This window comes from Primulina tabacum, chromosome 14 (genome assembly GCF_025594145.1).
Source record: "Primulina tabacum isolate GXHZ01 chromosome 14, ASM2559414v2, whole genome shotgun sequence".
NCBI lineage: Eukaryota > Viridiplantae > Streptophyta > Magnoliopsida > Lamiales > Gesneriaceae > Primulina > Primulina tabacum.
This window is the reverse complement of record NC_134563.1, coordinates 972596-994148: the sequence shown is the minus strand read 5'-3', so window position 1 is coordinate 994148 and position 21553 is coordinate 972596. Positions and strand designations below refer to the sequence as shown.

The window sequence follows — 21553 nt, the reverse complement described above, 5'->3', positions numbered from 1 at the left end:
ATATGACAGACGGAACGTCCGATAGATCCAGTCAATTTCATGTATAATTTGATAAGTTGAGACGAGCCAGACCGGTGATCCACCAGATGGGGTAATGAGTTCAGAAATTATCTATTCAACCACTTATTTTACGTGATTAGTGAGCTTAACCATTTTGACATGCTCATTGCTCACTAAAGGTAAATATGTATTTTATTAATTAATTTCTTTTTTGTTTTAAGCAAAACGAATAATTTCCGAATATAAATAGGCGAATATCCTCTCCATAATCTCAGTGACAATTCACACAGCCGGCTGAGCCTTTTTCTTGTCCAGTGATCAACGCGATAGTAATAGTAAGGAATAAAGGAAAATGGCCAGAAAATTCTTCGTCGGAGGCAACTGGAAATGCGTGAGTTCATAATTATGCTAATAATATTTTGGATTTTTGGTGTTCGATTTGCTAATCTGTATAATCTTTTCGTTTGGATTTTGGTTCTGTTGTTCAAGATTTTAGTGATTCATTGGCATTGTTTGGCTACATGTATGATATGTTAGTTTGGTTGTTCAACAAATGAATTTTGTGTTTTTTCTTCTTTCTTTTTGGGTGATTGTTTGAGATGATACAGAGTAGCATTGAGTTCCCAGCATTTGCTCTTGGGGTCGAAATTAGGAATATTTCTGTCTACTCGAATTAAATTTGCATTAGTTTTAATTTCAGATCTTGGACATAGATCGGAATTCATTGTGTTATGGGGACCTATGAATTAGGAGTGTAATGCATTGTATTCAATTACTCTATTTTAGAAAATTACTCAAGCTTTTCCAACAATAGTCAGTTGCCCTGTTGATCAGCCACAGGCTGTTATCGCATTTGTTTCGAGGTTTGTCATTTTGATTGTTTACCATCCTACATGGAGCCAAATCAGGAGGAGGACCTTGTGACAGTTCAAAGCAGTCTTACCACTGGGGTCGGACCAGTGATTCCTTCCTGATACCTTTGAGAGTTTTTTTTGTAGATTATTACTGCAGTCTCTGTTCAAATATGGAATCTGATTGTAATTAGAAGGTTCAATTTTGTAGAATGGAACTACTGAAGAAGTGAAGAAGATTGTGTCAACTCTCAATGCTGGTGATGTGCCCTCTCAGGATGTTGTGGGTATGCATACTTGTTTTGCTTCTCTTTATTGAGTTTAACCTTTCTTTTTCGGAGCTCCATCTGCTGGCCGTATGCAAGGTGGAAATGACGAATCAAAGGATCACTTGAGTGGGCCGGTTTTCTTATTATTTACAAGTTTATATGACACATTGAAGAACTGAAGCTTCAACTTTGGTTCCCGGTTATAAGTTTTCATGTCGTTCTTTGTTGTCCCACAGAGGTTGTCATCAGTCCTCCTTTTGTGTTTCTTCCTGTTGTAAAAAGTTCTCTGCGATCTGATTTCCATGTGGCTGCTCAAAACTGTTGGATCAAGAAAGGGGGTGCTTACACCGGAGAGATTAGGCAAGTCTCCTCGCATATATTTTTTGGTTCTTTGCAGTTGCACTCCTTCGAATTTATGCATTTTGGCGAGGCTTTATCTCATGAAGTTCTTGCTTCAAATATGCAACATGTTGAATAGTTAATCTTTTTCTGTGCTCCTAAGGAACCACTAAGCTTATGATTTGGTTTGAGGCTATTTTTAAATTGTATCCTTATCCGATGTAGTGCTGAAATGCTTGTCAACCTGGAAATTCCTTGGGTTATTCTTGGTCACTCTGAAAGGAGGTCTTTGTTAGGTGAATCAAGTGAGGTAAAGCAATAAAATTAGAAATATATATTTTTGGATTGATTTGCTTTTTCTAGACAGGCATTTTTTAATATGTTTTCAATCAATTTTCAGTTTGTTGGAGATAAAGTTGCATATGCACTTTCTCAAGGTTTGAATGTAATTGCTTGCATTGGTGAGACTCTTGAACAAAGAGAAGCTGGATCAACAATGGATGTTGTTGCTGCACAAACAAAGGCCATTGCAGGTATTTAAGTTACTGCAAATGTTTTTCCGTGGAAATGGGGGTGCTTTTTGAAGAAAAAATTTCGGGGGTTTTGTATAGCATCTTATGGGTGTGACTAAATTATGTTCCGTTGGATCTTTCTTGGTCTCAAGATAATAAGTGAAAAATGGTGTAGAAGGGGCGATATTTGGGTTATTCCTCTTTTCTTTTTTCTCTTTTTGTGTTTTGCTTTCTATCACATGTTCTGCAAATTATCACAGCAAGTGAGTTGGTTGCTTTCAGAGTGTTCTTTTTCAAAGTTGGTATAGCAAAAACTGGACATGACTAGTTGAACATGTCTTTCTGTCTGTTCAATCATCTTTTTTCTTCGAACATGGTTTTTTCCTTGTACCCCAAACCAATGCCAAAGTCAAAAATTTAAATTCCTGCTTTGGATATAGTTGATGATGAAATTAGTGGATTTTCTGTAGATGACCCTTATGTGGTCATTGACAAGTTGCTTTTCTAATAATCCTTGAGATATTTTGGTTTTCTGCTTTGCTGTAAAGACAATATCTTCGTCTTTCCCTTTTAAAGATGTACCATCTTATGATGTAAAAGAATGCTGATAGAAGGGAGATAAAATTAGGGGTGTTTAACTGCGGTCTGGTTCGTTTTAGATTCAATTTTGAACCAAACCATATTTTATCGGTTTTACAAAATTTCAACCCAAATTAAACCATGATATCTTTATAACCAAACCAAGCCAAACCATGAATTTCTGTTTGGTCTGGTTTGGATGACTAATTTTAATTTAAGTTTCATGCTGAATTATTGAATGAGAGATTGTAATTTGAAAAAAAAAAAATAGCTATTGACACTTGATAGAAGTTGAACAAACATTTTATTTGATTTTAACCTAGAATGATCATGAGTAAAAATCATATATTAAAATATTTATGTAGGTTACACAATTTTTGCAACTAAGGGTTGTAGTTATGTTTATCTGAGCTCAAATTTCCAGTGTATAAATTATTAATGCAATTGAATTGTTACAAAGCTCACTAATAATAAAATATACATATATCCAAAAAATATCACAGTACATCAACAAATTATTATACATGAATTTTTAAATTAATATAATTGGTTTGGTTTATTTTTATCCAAAACTTGAACCAAACCAATATTTACAGTTTGGTTGATTTGAAAATCAATCCCAACCATGATTGTCTGAAAAACGATCCAACCTGGTGGTTTGGTTCGGTTCAATTTTTGGACACCCGTAGATAAAAGTAATAATGTGGATACTGTACCATATTTTGGCTTTGATAGACCTAGTTGTTCTTCTTCCTTGCATTTTCTCACTACTTATCCTTTGGTTCTCTCGCAGAACGGGTTACTGACTGGACTAAAGTTGTCTTGGCTTATGAGCCTGTCTGGGCTATTGGAACTGGCAAGGTTGCCACTCCTGCTCAGGCTCAGGAAGTAAGTTGGCCTTTCTCTATTCACTAAATTTATACAATGCATCTGGACATACATATATGACCTATCAGCAAGCAAATGCTCTGCTCAAGTGAGAAAAATTTTGGTTTAGTTCTTAGGTTGTATTACATACGAAGCAGAATTAACTCTGGCTACATGTCTGAACAAGCTCTCTCTCTTTTACCCTCACACACAAGCGTTTGCCTTGTGCATGCTCACACACACATTTTTTTCAGTTTTAGACTCGTGGTTATTGTTGTCTCTAGTTCAAATAATGTCAGATATAATTTTTAATTTTTTTTATTCATGACTTGAATTTGGTGAGAAAAATATACTCAGTGACAAATTGCTGCACTTGACTATCAATCAAAATTTTCTTTCATAGGTGCATTTCGAATTAAGAAAATGGCTTCACGCAAATGTAAGCCCTCAAGTTTCTGCATCAACCAGGATTATCTATGGAGGTAATGACAAATATATATCCACATTTTACAATCTTCTGGATGTAATATTTCCTAAACTAAAAAATATGCATCGGAAGTCCTATCAACATACTTTTTGGAAGTTCACGATTTATGATTATATTTTGTGCCTTCATGTTTTTCCACAATTGAGATTGTCTAATGAAAGCGAATATATGTTTGAAACTTGTGTATCACACGTATTAGGATTAGGCAGTTGTAGTAAAATCCCCTAAAAATCTTTTTTAATTTGCCCATGACTTGCTCCAAAAGTGCATATTTAATTCAGGTTCTGTGAGTGGTGGCAACTGTAAAGAATTGGCTGCACAACCTGATCTTGATGGTTTTCTAGTAGGTGGTGCTTCTTTGAAGGTAAGTACAGTCTTTCCTCTTGTTCCTTTTGCTTCCTGGCCATCATAGGAATGAAATTTGTGATTTAAAAATTCGAAATTGAATAAATGGTCATATCCAAATATATTAACTTTCAATTTTTCATCTGTAGCCGGAATTCATTGACATCATCAAGTCCGCTGAGGTGAAGAAAAGTGCTTGAGTTGATACCAAAGTGTTTACTACGCGAGATGTGATGAGCATTAACGGGATTATACGTTGACTTTGATGTGCGATTTTGCTTTTTGTTGTATCTTCAAGCTTTCAGTGTCTGAATAAATCTTGAGAAAACCATTTACCCTCAAGATTTGACTACTTAAACTAATAAAACTACCAGATCCGACCATGATCTTTCGATGATAATTTTCAGTAGCTTTATCGAGTATTGAGCTTGAAATTGATTGCATGCGAAAACACTTACATGAGAAGGGCAGTGCCATCTATGGATTCTTGTAGTTTTGGTGGTTCAAGCCATTGAAGAACTCGAAAAATAGAGCTCTCCTGTTTTCTAACTTAAATGGTGTTCCTTGAGATGTTTGTACCGTGGATATATCAAACGGTATGAAAAGCAACATGATGATAACATGTTGGCAGAAAAATCAAATCAAAAAAAGTTAAAATTAATTGAAATCACGAAGTCCCCGATGACTGTCCTTAATTGCTCAAAGTCATTTTTATTTTGGTTGAACGATTCAGTACTAACCAACACATACTTTTGTTTTTCCAAACATTCCATCATCACTTTACCCAATTCCTCTAGTTTCTTGCCGAAAATCAATTCTAAAGCAACAATAGAACTTGTAGGTGCCTCCTCCTCCTCCTCTCGAAATATTTTCTTACTACCGACTCACCATATCTTGATCGTGTCCAAAATATACTATGATCATATGTAACTTCGAATAACGTCATATTTTGATTGTATCAGAAATAGTATGTTGATGATATTTGGTCAGTTTTAATGAACATGTAACAATTTTCTTTGTTTTTAATAAGGTAAGAAGGTGACGAAGCTCTTCCAATCAACTCTCAAATTAGGAAAAATGTGTGCTTGAGTTTTATAAAGTAAAAGTCATATAAGTATTTGAATTTATTTTGACATACATGGTTAATATAAGTGAAACGATGCTCTTACTTTTAGCCTAAAATTAGTTAACATTTCGATTCCTAATTTCGGTCACATCTGTCGAACTTTACTTCGTATTATTGGAATTTTTTGCCGCATAAAGTTTAACGAGACATATATAATATCACACACCAAATTCAAGATTCTCGGGATATGCTCTATATATCCTTCGGAACCTTTTTACTTTCCAATTCAGATTTAAAATCATCACTTAATAAGAATTCAATAATTTGAAAATATGTTATGACAATAATTTAAAATAATTAAACCACATGATAGCATGTTTACATTATGTTGAGGTGCAATAATTTTCGTTTCTAGGAGAACGACCGAATTGTAACGTTTGACTGTTGTACGCTTTAAAATATTGAAATTGTACCATTTTTATCAGTTATAATTTTTCGTAAAACAGATTCTCATTGACAACAAGGAATGCAATTATTATGAAGATGATTGTCGGGGTGTAATAATTATCTATGTTAGCAGAGATATCGAGCCGTGATGCTTGGGTCGTTATATATTTTAAAAATTGGAGTTGCACCATTACTATAAGCTATAGCTTTCAGTGAAATTGATTTCCATTGATTTCAAAATGTACAATTGTTGGAATGATCATTGTTGATGTACAATAATTATTACTATTATGAGATGGATAAAACCATGACTCTTGATTTATTGTATGATTTAAAATATTGGAGTTTTAATATTACTATCAGTTATATATTTTAGTAAAAAATATTCTCAATAATTGCAACATGCGGAATTATTGACAGGGTTATTGTTGGGGTGTAATAATTAGCCTTACTAAGAGAACGATCGAACCGTAGTGTTCTAGTTGTTATACTATTTAAAATATTGAAAATTGTATTGTTATTATTACTATCAATTATAATTTTTAATAAAATGACAAATGTCCGTGATTACACAGATTAAAGCCTCTTTCACAGTTTCATTTGCCAAAATCTTCAAGTCTCTGCGTTGAAACTGTCAGACCATGACATATGACTCGATTGATATAAATTTCTAAAAAAAAATGAAGCAACAAATTTGTTTCTTCATGCTGTGAGATCAGCTTGTAATTGACCTTTCTTGTATTTATTATGAATTCATTTAGTTTGGTAGGAAAATAGTGATTTTTTTATTAAAAAAATCGATATTTTTTAATCGTAAAATATGAACTGTTGTATCTGATTCATACCCCTAATAAAAGAATTATTAATTTTTTAAAAATACATCTTTTTTTTAACATTAGATTTCAGGAAAAATAAAATAAAAAACATTCAATATTTCAAAATGAGAGGGAAAAAAATTGTCCTTTCTCTTTATTTATCTTAGGTGAATTTTAATGTGTGTAATATAAGGTTTATTCTTATTATATGAGTCACGTCGAAAAACATCAGTACTAAATAAGCAATATTAAGTGGATTTTTCAGCTTCAGACCAAAAAAATACCAAAAATAAAAAAAAATCCAAGTAATTAGATGAAACCAAACTTTGACAAATTACACGACTAAAATATAAAAATTCTAAGTTACATAGACTAAGAAAACAAAATTGGGTGTTGATGACTTTGTGTAATTAAGTCAAGAGTCAAGCTAGTCTATTTGCATTTAAAATAAAGACCAATTTTAAATCTCTTTTTAAATTTTCAGAGCTAACTTAAAAATATATTGATATAAAGACTCTACCTTGTATGGTCTTCTCTTCATTTACTAGTTTGTGAGTATGATATATTTATATACAAAACTAAATTTTAATTATTTAATAAACCAAAACTCAAATTTTATTAAGTTAGTAGGCCAAAAATACTATGTTCCGGTTAATATTGCTTGGATATAGATCCCATATCTATAGAAAATAATTTTCTCCAAAAAATAAAATCGACAATTTTACTATGGATGACAATTTCTTTCCCCCATTTTGTGCTTTAATTATTTTAATTTTATATTCTATTTTATTATTTAGAATATTAAATATTCAAGCATACATAATAAATATTTAATCCAAACAAAAAATTATTCATTTCAGACATAATTATAAAACTAGGTGTTGAGTTCGGTTTTCTTTGTAAACTAGTATTTCATCCGTGCGATTCACGAAGTGTTATTTATGTAATTAATTATTAAAATTAATAAATATTAATGTTTGAATAATTATTTAAAATTATTGATATAATATAATGAATATATTTAAATTTTAAATAATATTATTAAAAAATCATTATATCAAAATATTTATGTCATTTGAGATAATATTAAAATGATGAGAACAATATTTTGTTGTTAAATTGACTTATTTATCTTAGTTAAGTGAAACTGCTATCAATAAAAAGAATTGAAAAAATATTTAAAAAATCATATATTATTTTATTTGTCAAAATTTTAAACAATAAATAAACATTTTTCAAAAATTCAAATTTTTTGTCGTTTAATTGATGATTAAATTTTGATTAAAAAAATAATTATTTTTTGAACATGTTAAAAATATTTATGTTAAATTTCTATTAAGATACATATTTTAAAGTTATATTAAGATACATAATAATAGTAATAATTTACCGACACTGTTTTAAAAAGTTAAAAACATAATATTATATAAAAAATTTATATTTTATTTAGTATGATAAAGAATAGTAAACATAAAATATATAAAAGTAACACAACTTAAAACCATAATCGAAATTAAGTTGAATGATATAATCAATACAAATACTTAAATGTAATTTATAATTTCAAAGAACATCAAATTTATATTTGAATTTTAAAAAATAAATTTTAAAAAATTCAAATGATTACTTATTTATTTCTTATTTGTTTCAAATATTAATAAGGTAGGTGAATGAATTAATAATGATAAAATTTTCCTTTTACAACATATTATTTTTTGGCGAAAACTTTCCAAATATAGCAAATATTCTCTTTATATATACGTGTGTGAGTGTGAATCATATAAAATAAAAAAAAATATAAATAATACACCTCAAAAAATAAAACGGATGGGAAAAAATAATAACTTCTTGATAATGAAAAATACATTTTAAACTTGAATCTCTATTGTTTCTATATGCATGTAGATCGTATCAACGAACTAATCAGAGTTTAAAGGCCAGATTTATTTTTTTAATGATTTACCTCACGGGTGATGCTTAACATTGCGCTCATTTTTTTTTTATTCTTATTGAAAATTGATTGTCTGAATGTGATGCATAAATCATACTAAAATATTTATACAATTTATAATAATAATAATAACTAAATATATTATAGTAACACAAAATTATATCCCAAATTAAATGACTTGATATAATAAATACAAAAATTTAAAAGTAGTTTATGTTTTCAATGGAGTTAAGTTTTAACTTGAATAAAAAAAATAAAAAACCTATAATTCATAAATTACATTTGAATTGATATAAAAATAAATTAAATTCAAATTTGTGCTAATAAATGAATTGATATAATAATACAAATCATAATTGAATTTTATGTTTTCAATTCAAATTTGAATTTTTTTAAAAGAAGATAAAGAAGTCTCTATAAAAAAAAATATCAAAAAGATATATAGATTGTTAAACTTACCACTCCTAGTGTCCTCTTAGTACAGATAGACAATGGCTGGCAATGATGAAGGACCGGCGATTGGAATCGATTTGGGCACCGCTTATTCATGCGTGGCGGTGTGGAAACGGGATCGCGTGGAGATCATATCCAATGATCAAGGCAACCGGATCACACCTTCTTATGTAGCTTTCAGTGACACCGAACGTCTCATCGGCGATGCTGCCAAGAACTTAGTCGCCATGAACCCCACTAACACTGTTTTTGGTGAGACGTTATACATGATAACCAGTTTCTTCATTCACCCATCTTGTTTGTTGCATCTAGATGATGTGTTCGGATTCTAATGTTCTATGTTCTTCCCTATGTTTCTGTAAAAAAAAAAACTCTGGTTCTGTTTTCACTTTGAGCTGATGTGATTTTATAAACTATCACAACTTCATAAGCCAAGGATATGCCCGAATGATGCTTTTGTTCAGTTCCATGTGTGTGCTAATGAAATGGTACAATTTGCAGACTGTGGAACTTAATTTTTTACTGAACAAAAGAATGTTGTCATCTGATGTATTTGGAAGACAAGTCTTATTCATTAATATGGTCTCTGATAGTATAATGCTTCTATGAATATGACTTACTTTATAGATGCTAAAAGATTGATCGGTAGGAGATTCAGCGATCCATTGGTCCAGGAAGATGTGATGCTTTGGCCATTCAAGGTTATTTGTGGTGAAAATGATAAGCCAGTGATTGTGGTTACCTACAAAGGTGAACAGAAGCAATATGCTGCTGAAGAAATTTCTTCAATGGTACTGACCAAGATGAAGGAGACTGCAGAAGATTTTCTTGGATCTACTGTTAAAAATGCTGTTATAACCGTACCTGCAACTTCAATGATTCCCAGAGGCGCGCAACCAAAGATGCCGGTGTCATTTCTGGGCTCAACGTCTTGCGAATCCTTGTTGAACCAACTGCTGCCGCCATTGCCTATGGTCTTGACAAAATGTCTAGTAGCTCCGATGAAAAGAATGTGCTTATTTTCGACCTCGGTGGCGGCACTTTTGATGTTTCTCTTCTCACAATGGTGAAGAGCACCTTTAAGGTTAAGTCAACTGCTGGCAACACTCACCTTGGAGGGGAGGATTTTGACAATAGAATGTTGAACTATTTTGTTCAAGAGTTCAAAAGGAAGCACAAAAGAGACATAAGCAACCCCCGAGCATTGAGAAGGCTGAAGACGGCTTGCGAGAGAGCAAAGAGGGAATTGTCTTCTGTGGTACATACGCATATTGGGATTGATTGTCTGTATGATGGAATCGATTTTAACTCTAAAATAACACGTGCCAAATTTGAGGAGCTCAACATGGACTTGTTTGAAGAATGTATTGGCCACGTTGAGAAGTGTTTGAAGGATGCGAAGATGGACAAGAAAAGCATCCACGATGTGGTGCTTGTTGGTGGATCCACTAGAATTCCGAAGGTTCAACAATTACTTCAAGATTTCTTTGATGGTAAGGAGCTGTGCAAAAGCATTCACCCCAACGAAGCTGTAGCATATGGTGCAGCAATTCAAGCGGCAATTTTGACTGGCCAGGGTACTCATGATATTCGAGACCTGGTGTTGCAGGATGTCACCCCACTCTCTCTTGGTATAGAGAAAAATGATGGTGAGATGGGTGTAGTAGTTCCTAGGAATACCACAATTCCTACGAGGAAGGAAAAACGGGGGTTGACCACTCTTTTTGATTACCAAAGTATTGTGCGGTTCCAAGTGTACGAGGGTGAAAGGCCTAGAACAGGGGACAACATTTTGTTGGGTGAATTTGTTTGTCTGGCATTTCTCCTTCTCTGAAGGGCGTGGCTAAAATGAATGTGTACTTTGATATTGATGTTATTGGAATCTTAACCGTGACGGCTGAAGATGAAGCAACTGGTAATACAAATGGGATCACTATCAGCAATGTTCAAGGCATGTTGTCTCAAGATGAGATTGAGAGGATGTTGGAAGAAGCCAAGAGATTTAAGTTGGAGGATGAGGAGCATAAAAAGAGATTTGAGGCAAAGAATTCTTTGGAAGATTATGTTTACAAAGCTAGAGCTGTGAGAAGAAAGTTTACCGATGCCAAGAAAACAGAAAGCGAGATCGAATCTGCTATGCAGTGGTTAGATGAGCACAAAGATGCAGAAAGATCTGTGCTTGAAGATAAAAGAAAGGAGTTGGAAAGTATTTGGGGTCCTATTATTACTAAATTATAGCTTATGATTGAGAGAGATTCGTTTGGTGTAATTTGAACTTTTTTTTACTTGGGATTAAGTTTTTGTCTGATAAAATATGAAAGAAAAATCATTATAAAAATAACTTAAATCAAGTATTGTATTTGCTTAAATTCTGAAAATTGATGCTTTAAATTTATTGTGAACTTTGGCGCGAGTTAAATTCACTTTTTCTTGAATGTATAGTTTGCCATTGATGTTTAGTTAATTAGTTGTTTTAAATGAAAAAATTTAAGCTGCTAATTTAGTACATCAGATGCTTTGTCACAATATAACTTTCATGTTGTTAACAAGCATTTTCGTGGCAAATATAAGGTAGCCGTTGGATTGATGTATTTGTCTCATAGAAAGATTTGACGATGAATTTTAAATAACATTTGTCTCGCGAAAAATGTAGAAGATGAGATCAAATCTGCTATACAGTGGTTGGAAGAGCACGAAGCTGGAGAAGCTCATGTCTTTGAGAATACAAGACATGAGTTGAAACATTTGATACTGAACCAGAACATTTTTGTTATTTTTGCATTTAAATTTTAGTAACATTCAAAATATCTCATTTGAAACGGTCTCACGACTCAATTTTGTGAGTCCTGATATGTATTTTTTTTCCCTCCACTGAAGCTCAACCTGCAGGTGCTATAGTATATGTGTATTGGTGAATAGAACAAAGTTGTGCTATTTGTTTTCTGTAGTTAATGTTTCCGCAAATGGGTAATGCTTCTGTTTGTATTGATGTATATGCTAATGATGGCGTATTATTTGTGGAACTTGGGATTTCTTGCTGAACAAAAAACAGTTGTCATTTGATGCATTTGGATCATAGTATATTTTGGGTTTTTTCATTAATTATTCAAATTTTAATTTTCGATTATTTTGATCTGATTATTGATATGACATTTGACACGTCAATAATTTTTAGTACTCATCGGTACTTTTCGCATCAAGTCAATCTTCCAGCAAATTATAATTAAAAGCCAAAAAAAATCAAATGCAATAAAAACCAAAATTTAGTGTGTCAAAATCAACATGACACAAATTAATTGACTAAAAAAGTTAATATACCATTTTAAGAGGACTTTTTAAATTTTGATGTTCAAAAATTGTTCCCAATTTCAAGAAAGTCATTTCCCGCCTTTGGTTTGCCTAACTCAGCCGAATTCAGCGTGAATGCCAACAGACGTTTTTGCAAATCCAGCTTCCCAATTTTATTTTTTAATCTTATGGCCATACACTCTGTAAACAACTTCTCGATTAAGTTACTCAAAGCTGTTCACTTGATTTGCCATGGCTGGAGAAAGCGAAGGGCTGGCGATCGGAATCGATTTGGGCACCACTTATTCATGCGTGGCTGTGTGGAGGAACGATCGAGTGGAGATTATACCCAACGATCAGGGCAACAGGGTTACGCCTTCTTATGTAGCGTTCAATGAAACCGAACGTCTCATAGGCGATGCTGCCAAGAATGTCGTCGCCTTTAACCCCATTAACACTGTTTTTGGTGAGGCATCAAGATTCCCACTTTCTTCATTCATTAACCTTGTGAATTGGTTCTGTATCTGTGGGTTTCGTCTAGATTAATATATGGTACTTCTATCTGTTTTTTGGGAAATATCATGATGATGCATTTGTATTCTGATTTTGTTTTCTGTATTTTTCTTTCTGCTCCGCTAAAACTCAATCGGCAGAATTTATAATATGTGTCCAATTTGGTTGCTACCAAAGTTTCGCGCTTTCTTTTCTGTAGAAAACTCTCGAGTTTTGAGTTCAGCATGATCGGATGTGATTTTGAAAGGCTTCTGGAGTGAAATATGTGATTCTGTGACAATTATTTGGAGTCTTGGACCTATATCTCAAGCTTGACATGGGTATTTTATTTTTTAACTTGGATCAATTATTTTTCCTCAAGTATATTTCAAATTTTCCTCGGGTATATTTCAAATACACTTGAGGATGTCATTTTCTTAAAAAAAGAGATGACCTACATTATTTAACCAATTTCCCCAATCTTGGCATTATGTGGTTTGTAAGCTACCATAATCGTTAAGATATCCTTGGATAATCCCTCTGCTTGTATTCATGCGTATACTAATGATAATGTACAAACTGTAGGATTTTCATTGAACAAAAAACTGTTGTGGAAGATAGTCTTATTCATATGGTCCGTAAATATATAATGCTTCTACAATATAATTTATTCGGCAGATGCAAAGAGATTGATTGGTAGGAGATTCCACGAGCCTTTGGTCCAGAAAGATTTGATGCTTTGGCCATTTAAGGTCATTTCAGGTAGTCATGATAAGCCCATGATTGTGGTAACCTATAAAGGTGAAGAGAAACAATTTGCTGCTGAAGAGATATCTTCAATGGTACTCACCAAGATGAAGGAGATCGCCGAAGCTTATCTTGGATCTACAGTAAAAAATGCAGTTATTACAGTACCTGCCTATTTCAATGATTCCCAACGGCGAGCGACTAGAGATGCCGGAATTATTTCCGGGTTCAATGTATTGCGTGTCATTGTCGAACCAACTGCTGCAGCCATTGCTTATAGTCTCAACCAAAAGATTAGTGGTGAAAAGAATGTGCTTATCTTTGACCTTGGTGGTGGCACTTTTGATGTTTCTCTTCTCACAATGGTGAAGAGTACCATCAAGGTTAAGTCAACTGCCGGTGACACCCACCTTGGAGGAGAGGATATTGACAACATAATGGTGAAGTATTTTGTTGAAGAATTCAAGAGAAAGAACAAAAAGGATATAAGAGACAACCCACGAGCATTGAGAAGGTTGAGAACAGCTTGTGAGAGGGCAAAGAGGAATCTGTCTTTTATGGCACACACAACTATTGGACTTGATTGTTTGTACAACGGAATCGATTTTGAATCCAAAATATCACGGGCCAAATTTGAGGAACTCAACATGGCCTTGTTTGAGGAATGCATTGGCCACGTGGAGAAGTGTTTGAATGATGCCAAGATGGACAAGAAAAGTATCCATGATGTTGTGCTTGTTGGTGGATCCACTAGAATTCCAAAAGTGCAACAATTACTTCAAAATTTCTTTGATGGTAAGGAATTATGCAAAAGCATTCACCCTGATGAGGCCGTAGCTTATGGTGCAGCGGTTCAGGCAGCTGTTTTGACTGGACACGGTAATTATGAGATTAAAGACCTGAAACTGTGGGATGTAACGCCTCTATCTCTTGGGGTGTGCATTGGACATGATGAAATGCTCGTAGTTGTCCCAAGAAACACCACTGTACCTACTAAAAAGATAACACAAGTGACTACTTGCTACGATGACCAAACTAGTGGAAATTTGCAAGTGTACGAGGGTGAAAGGCCTAGAACAAGTGACAATATTCTATTGGGTTCATTTGTTTTGTTTGGCATTCCTCCTGCACCGAGGGGCATCGCAAAAATAAAGGTATGCTTTGATATTGATGCTGACGGTATCTTAACTGTGACTGCTCGAGAAAAAAAAAACTGGTAAGAAAAACAGCATCACAATCAGCAATGTCAAAGGCATGCTGTCCGAGGATGAGATTGACAGATTGTTGGAGGAAGCCGAGAGAATGAAGTTAGATGATGAGGAGCATAAAAAGAAATTCGAGGAGAAGAATTCTCTGGAAAATTATGTCTACGGCACCAGAGCTATGATCAGAAAATATCCTTCCAAATCACTAAATCCCGACTCCAAAAAACTAGAAGGCCTGATCAAGTTTGCTATAAAGTTGTTGGATGAACACAAAGATGAAGAAGAAGCGTGTCTGTATGAAAATAGAAGAAAGGAGTTGGAGAGCATTTGGGATCCTATTATCAAAAAAATCATAGATTAAGATTGATTGCTTTGGGAGTGAGATTCATTTGGCGTTTCTTTGTTTTTGAAATATTTTTCATAAATTACTGAGACTTATCATGTGGGGATTATCGATTTTCAAGATATTAATTCACAAGTTAATGTAATACGTTATTAAACTGAGGTGTTTCCTTGGTTAGTATTACGAAAATCATAGTAAATTAGAAAATTTTTATTTTAATTAATTATTTACTTAAATGAGCCATTTAAGATTTAATGTGGACAAATTCACGTATATAATCATTTTTTTTTGAATGAATTAAATATAAATAAAATTTAAAATTTGCTTGTAACATTTGTTTTTCCAATGATTTTCTTAATCTATGTGAACATCATATAAACATATATGTATTTATGATGGAATGAATAATATTTATTCAAAACTCCGCAATTAAAGCGGCCTATATTTTTCTTTAGTATATCTATGATCGGACGGTTTCACAGATTTATTCGTAAAATGGATCAATCATGCTCATATTTATAATATAAAATAATAATTTTTTTTATAAGTGAGTCAAATAAAATATCGGCATCACAAAATTAACTCATGAGATCGTCTCACATTAATTTTTGTTAATTATCTTTATGACCAAAATTTTCCCAAACTTTTACCTCTATTCGCTTATTTGATTTGTTTTTCTTTTCTTTCAGTTTTTTTTTTAATTAATTATTATTTCTACAAGTATTTACCTCATCTAAATTTGGACTGTCTAAACATCAATTAATTAAAATGATATAAGTTATGGAATTGGGAGATTAGTAAATGTTTTACATAAATTGTAAATCATAAAAAAAAAACATATGAATTAATCCACAAATGTCACGTTGTTAATTATATAATCCTAATGAGCAATCGATCGCTTGTCAATTATAAGAGTGTATTTAGCTAAGGCTATAAACTATTTTAAATAATACCATGGAAGTCATAATTAAGACATCTGCAAGTATTTAGTTAACATTTCTACAAACGATCTTACATTATTCATAAAAAAAAATCTTAAATTTTTTAAAAATAAATAAAGCAAAACTGACTTATTTTTAAGATCATATAACATTGACACAAAATAACTAAAACAAGCTCAAATATTATTTTTTATGTCTAAATTATCCCCAAGTTCTTTTTCCATCACTAATTTTTCATTTTTCAACTCATTTGATTTGTTTTTCTTCCTTCTCAATTTTTTTTATACATATACCTATAATTTAGTAGACATAAAATGTATTTTTTTTATATTTATACTTTTAATGATTAATTGTTCTAGAAAAAACTATTTTCGTCCACCTAAGTCACTTTCTCTATCTCTCTGTCCGTACATTTATCAATATGCTTTTAAAACAATGTTATAAATGCTTTAGTTTATTGTAATAACGTTCATGTTTGGTAAGACAATTGAAACGTGTTGTTTGACTTGTTGTATGGTTTAAAAAATTTAAGTTACATCATTATTATTAGATATTATTATCGATAAAGCGATAATTGCTCGTTTCTCACAATTCTGATGCGTGAGTGAGTAGTTTTATTCCTAATGTCTTGTTTATCTTTCTTCTCTCTCGATTATTAATATTATTTTGGAATTAATATAATATTCATTTGTTTGAATTTTTTTTTTAAAAGTCGTGTGAAAAATGACAAAGAACATGTCGGTGTACTTATTTTGTTGAATGAATCGCTTAGTTTAAAACTATTATTCAGCCCACTTTGATTAAATTATCTTTTCTCATTATTCAATTTGTGGGAAATATACATTTTTTTTAATCATAAGAAGCTTATATCACAAAGAATTGAATTCATTAAATCCATCGAAATAATTTATTTTAAATTAAGTAGCTTGCTTTATTTGTTTTTAGGTAAAATTAGATTATCGTTCGATTTCTTTTTTTTACCATTTTGCAATTGAGAAAATGTCTCAATGTTGTCAAAATTGAGTTTTAGTGATGAATCTTTTAGTTTTTAACAATTGTAATCATTTGTCACCTGGAATACTATCGTTACATTACATAAACTAGTGTTACGTTGGAAAAATGATAAAAAAAATAAATAAATTACAAAGATGGCCAAATACACATGACAAAATTTACCACAAAAAATATTAAAATATTTATCTCTCGATTCCAACTTTCCCATTTTTTTACGTTATATTTTTTTGGCTACAAAACAATTTTCTCAATGATTATTATTATTTCTTCTACGTTTTTTTAGTTTTTTTATTGTGATAATTTAAAATTTCGATGCATCCCCCTACCACAAAAAAAAAAAAAAAAAAACAACGAAGCAAAGAAAGTCTCTATCCACTGCCCTACAATTTGTATGCATGCTCTCATGCTTGATGCCAACTTGTAGTTGACTTTTCTTTTATTTGTTGTGAAATTTTTTTTAAAGATTATTTAATGTGAATTGTTTATGTTGGGTGCAATAATTGTCCATGCTTGGTAGAGCGATCGAATCGTGGTGTTTGAGCTGTTGTGCGGTTTAAAAGATTTGAGTTGTACCATTACCATTAGCTATAGCTTTTGGTAATGTGACAAGCACTCGGTCCTACAGTTTAGTTTGGTAGGAATATGAGTATTTTTTTCTTTCATATTTTTGGTTAATAATATTACTTTATTACAATTAGTTTGAGCAATTGGCTTGATAGTTTCTGGAGTAATATAGAATGACATAATCAGGTTTCCTATAAATAATTTAAAAAATTCTAAAAATAATTAATTAAAAATATGATATTATTTGATCACAATGACTCGATTGATTCAAAGTAATTGAGATTCCTTCAAAGTAACCTTGGTGGCATTGGAATATTAAACAATGGAGTCCCATACGTTTGAAATTTTCTCTTGATAAATTCGAAAATTATTAAAATGTTGTTTTAGATTCATACCGCAATAAAAATAATTTTGATTTTTAAATAATAAAATTTATTTCTCCATTGAATATATTATTCTTATAGCACAGCCGTCTCCAGAAAATTGGAGGCCATAGGTTAATTTTTGGGGAAGATTTTATATAATTTTTTTATTAAATATAAAAATATTACATACGAGCTGACAATTAAATTCACATAATTATCACAAATATCCAATATGTTGTGTAAATTTATTAATTTATAAAAATGATATATATAAACTAAAAAAGAACTCAATGAATTAAATCTCGCCTAATTTCACGAGTCAGAGATAGAACTATGTATAATACAAACAGAATAAAAATCATAAAACTAAGGAGCAAAAATAATCTGTTTTTGTCACAAAACAAATACAGATTATAATTTAAATACTAACACATGTAATAATATAATTTAAATACTAACACATGTAATAATTAATATTGAATTGAGTAAAAACCAGTCTAAGAGCCAAATAAGCAAATTGCAATATTATAGAATCCTGGAGACCAAAAACAAAACAAAAAAAAAAAACACCAACCACAACACACAGACAAAAAAGGAAAATCACATTGAATATATGAAAAAGCATGATATAATGAAATATAACTGACTCAACTTGGAAAAACCCAACTTACCTGAGTGAAGCAATTTAACAAAGAAAAAGAGAGAGCTTTATTAGAATAAAGATGGTTTTTTACACACAAAAAAAAAAAGGATCAAAAGTTCAAAAAGTTGACACCATTTTAAATTTTAGAAAAAAAATGAGATATGGAATTTGTAATTCATCTATAAATAGAAACTTATATAGCATGCAATTAATGTTTTTTTTTGTAATTTTTTTTTTATCAGAATGCCTGTTATTGTAACTTGCATGTATTGCTTGCATGTGAATGCACATGGTCTTGTTCATCCTTATGCTCCGTTTGCTTGAAATGATAGGATAAAAAAAATGATTCATACCAAAATGATTAAGTAAATGATACTCCAAGATATGTATGATTTCCTCATATCCTTTGTTGTGTTCGGTCACATTTTTGAAGGTGTGATAGAGCAAGTATGTAAATATGTACAACCAAAAATACCCTTGGCTTTATTATTACATTTGCAATTTCGTAGCACTTTTCATACACCACACATTCGAGGAGTCATTCCGGCAAGAAAACACTATCCGTCGATACTGTACATTGAACTACGAATTTCTGTCAACAATGTGTGGAACTTGATTTGTTTACTGTGAATCCGACATGTGAAGAACTGAAAATCGATTTTGCTTGTTTTTAGTCGGGCGACAAGGCCAGAATATGTAACTGAGCACATATTGAATGGACGGAGAATCCAGAGACTTGCATCTGCACTGAATGTGAGTAATTGTTATAAAGTTTTACAAATTTTTAGATCTACGAACGTTTGATGTTTTCCGTGAAGTTTTTTTAGAAATATTTTGAGAAACTATTTTTCCAGTAGACAACAACGTAGATGGGTTGCAAGTTCTATGGGTGTACGGTGTTTATGTTAGTCAAGTTTGATTTCGTTGGTGGTGGGTGTGTATCGATGTCATTGTGATATTCTCCTTTGAAAACCGTTAACTTGTTTACAAATTTTTTTGTTTTCTGAAGTTTCTGTTGTTGTCAAATTATTAATTACCTTCCAAATGTATTTTATCTGAAGTTTCTGTTGTTGTCAAATTATTAATTACTTTCCAAATGTATTTTAGACAGATACCTATAGCTACGTAACTGATTTAGGAAATCATTGAATGATTGTTTGGTGTAGCTTTAATGGATGTGAAGACACCACCACAGTGCGAGTGCGGCAATGGGTTTATGGTATTACGTGAAGCTGGTCCACATTCAACATGCCCCGGCCACTATTACTTTATATGTCCAGCCGGTTTGAAACATCGGAACCGATTCTATTGGTACGATGAATATGAAAAAGTGTCTTCGAACAATGAACCATCATCCAAAATTGAGATGGGTTCGAATTCATCACAAAAGCCTACTTCCCCCTTTGTAAAGCATCGGCACACAAAAGCATACAATGCATCTTGTAGTTCACAGTCTTTTAATTTGAAGAATGCTGATACAGTTGACACAGAAGAACACGTGCTTACCAAGTCAGTTATGGCATCCACCACATCAGCTCTACCAAATGAGCCAGTGGAGCAAACACCTGTATCTATCGAACAAGTTTGTTGTTGCTTTGGTTGCATCTGCTCAATATTGTGTGTAATGCTGTTTTTCATGCTTGTCGTTTTAATTTCTAAGTAAGTAAAATTTTGTGTGTATGTTCATTATGTTGTAATATTGTCGTGCGAAATGTTGTCGGCGTCGGTGCTTCATATCGTGTATGTCGTTGACTCTTTGTGAAGAGGATGTCTGTCACTTTCCCAAGCCGTTCTCAAGATTCTGTGACAAGCAAGTATGTAGTACCACTGATATCACTGTTATCAGATGAAGGAGGCGATGATCTTCAGCACCCTCCAGCACCATTGAAGACCGAAAACATGGTTTGTTTGTCTCCTTCACGTGCGTTGAAGGAAAGAGCAGCGAGCAAAAAGCCTTTTGAGCCTGTGGCACACATGTACAACAATGAAGTAATGAAGCATTTGACAACAATGAAGTAATGAAGCATTTGACAACAAAGAAGCGTGGATGTACTGGCGATACTGGTTCGATGAAGAAGCGTGCTGTTCAAGCTAATTGTGTACCGGTTGTTATCATCGATATATCAAGCGACTCTAGTGGGTAATCTAGTTACTTTCTTCAGCGACTGCTATGGTCTTCGAACCACCTTTTTGTGTATTTTGCAGTGTATTATAGTTGTATATGTACTCGACGGTTAGGTGGTGAAGACTGAGGCGCTACTTTGGTAAGGCACTGTAATGAACTGATTCTATGTTTCTGTAAATTTAAATATATTATTGTCTTTAAGAAATTCACAGGAAATTGTTTCCATTACCTTTAACACATTGTCTTGGGCATTGCGCATCTTCTCATCATCTGCTTCTTTTGGGTTGCTAATTTTTTGATAAGGTCATCAGCGTTCTCTACATGTTTCCGTTTCTTACCCTTTGATTTCGCAGCGGATGTCGGTCGAGAGGACGGTGTGACAGATATGGAGATTGACTCATCAGCTCCTTCATGAACAGAGAACAAAGCGTCCAGGTTCATACCTGTATCGTTAGGCAATTCAGGTGTCATGGTAAGAACCTCTTGAACAGCGGCAATGAAATGCTCAGCTTTCTCTCCGGTTGCCCGATCATTACCAAAGATTTCGCACCAATCATGGTAATAGGTCCACCTTTTGTGTCTCATTGACCGTGTGTTGTTGTCTGCCTACAAGTTTAATATTACATAGTACCGACCATCGTCAATTTTATTCAATAACAAAAGACAGAAATTGTCAAACAAAAAAATACCTTAATTAGTGCATCCCATATTTCGTTTGAAGCTTCAATGGTCTTCTCTGTGTCGTTCCATCCAACTCCACTTTTACTTAGTAACGTCACCAGAGATCCGTACAATTTCTTCCGCACATGAACTTTAGAGTTAATATGTGGGTTCCCTCGTATATT

At 32.5% G+C, this 21553-nt stretch overlaps 1 protein-coding gene and 2 pseudogenes across 1 annotated transcript; all 3 read left to right on the top strand.

The window, feature by feature from the left end:
- The first annotated feature begins 228 nt into the window (after window positions 1-228).
- LOC142525327 (triosephosphate isomerase, cytosolic) lies at window positions 229-4649 on the top strand. Its single transcript, XM_075629587.1, has 9 exons — window positions 229-391; window positions 1063-1138; window positions 1357-1480; window positions 1685-1769; window positions 1860-1992; window positions 3344-3438; window positions 3821-3899; window positions 4186-4268; window positions 4399-4649. The coding sequence occupies exons 1-9, from the start codon at window positions 353-355 to the stop codon at window positions 4447-4449; spliced, it is 765 nt and encodes a 254-aa protein (XP_075485702.1). The 5' UTR covers window positions 229-352; the 3' UTR covers window positions 4450-4649.
- A 4328-nt stretch (window positions 4650-8977) lies between these two features.
- Window positions 8978-11252, top strand: LOC142524909 (heat shock cognate 70 kDa protein-like; annotated as a pseudogene).
- Window positions 11253-12368: 1116 nt separating this feature from the next.
- Window positions 12369-15183, top strand: LOC142525583 (heat shock cognate 70 kDa protein-like; annotated as a pseudogene).
- The last annotated feature ends 6370 nt before the right edge of the window (window positions 15184-21553 follow it).

Bases quoted from the DNA above. Each gene is read 5' to 3' on its own strand.
- LOC142525327 (XM_075629587.1), top strand. From the start codon at position 353: ATGGCCAGAAAATTCTTCGTCGGAGGCAACTGGAAATGC. The intron at 1,139-1,356 runs GTATGCATACTT...GTTGTCCCACAG, and splicing joins GCCCTCTCAGGATGTTGTGG to AGGTTGTCATCAGTCCTCCT. The intron at 3,900-4,185 runs GTAATGACAAAT...TATTTAATTCAG, and splicing joins AACCAGGATTATCTATGGAG to GTTCTGTGAGTGGTGGCAAC.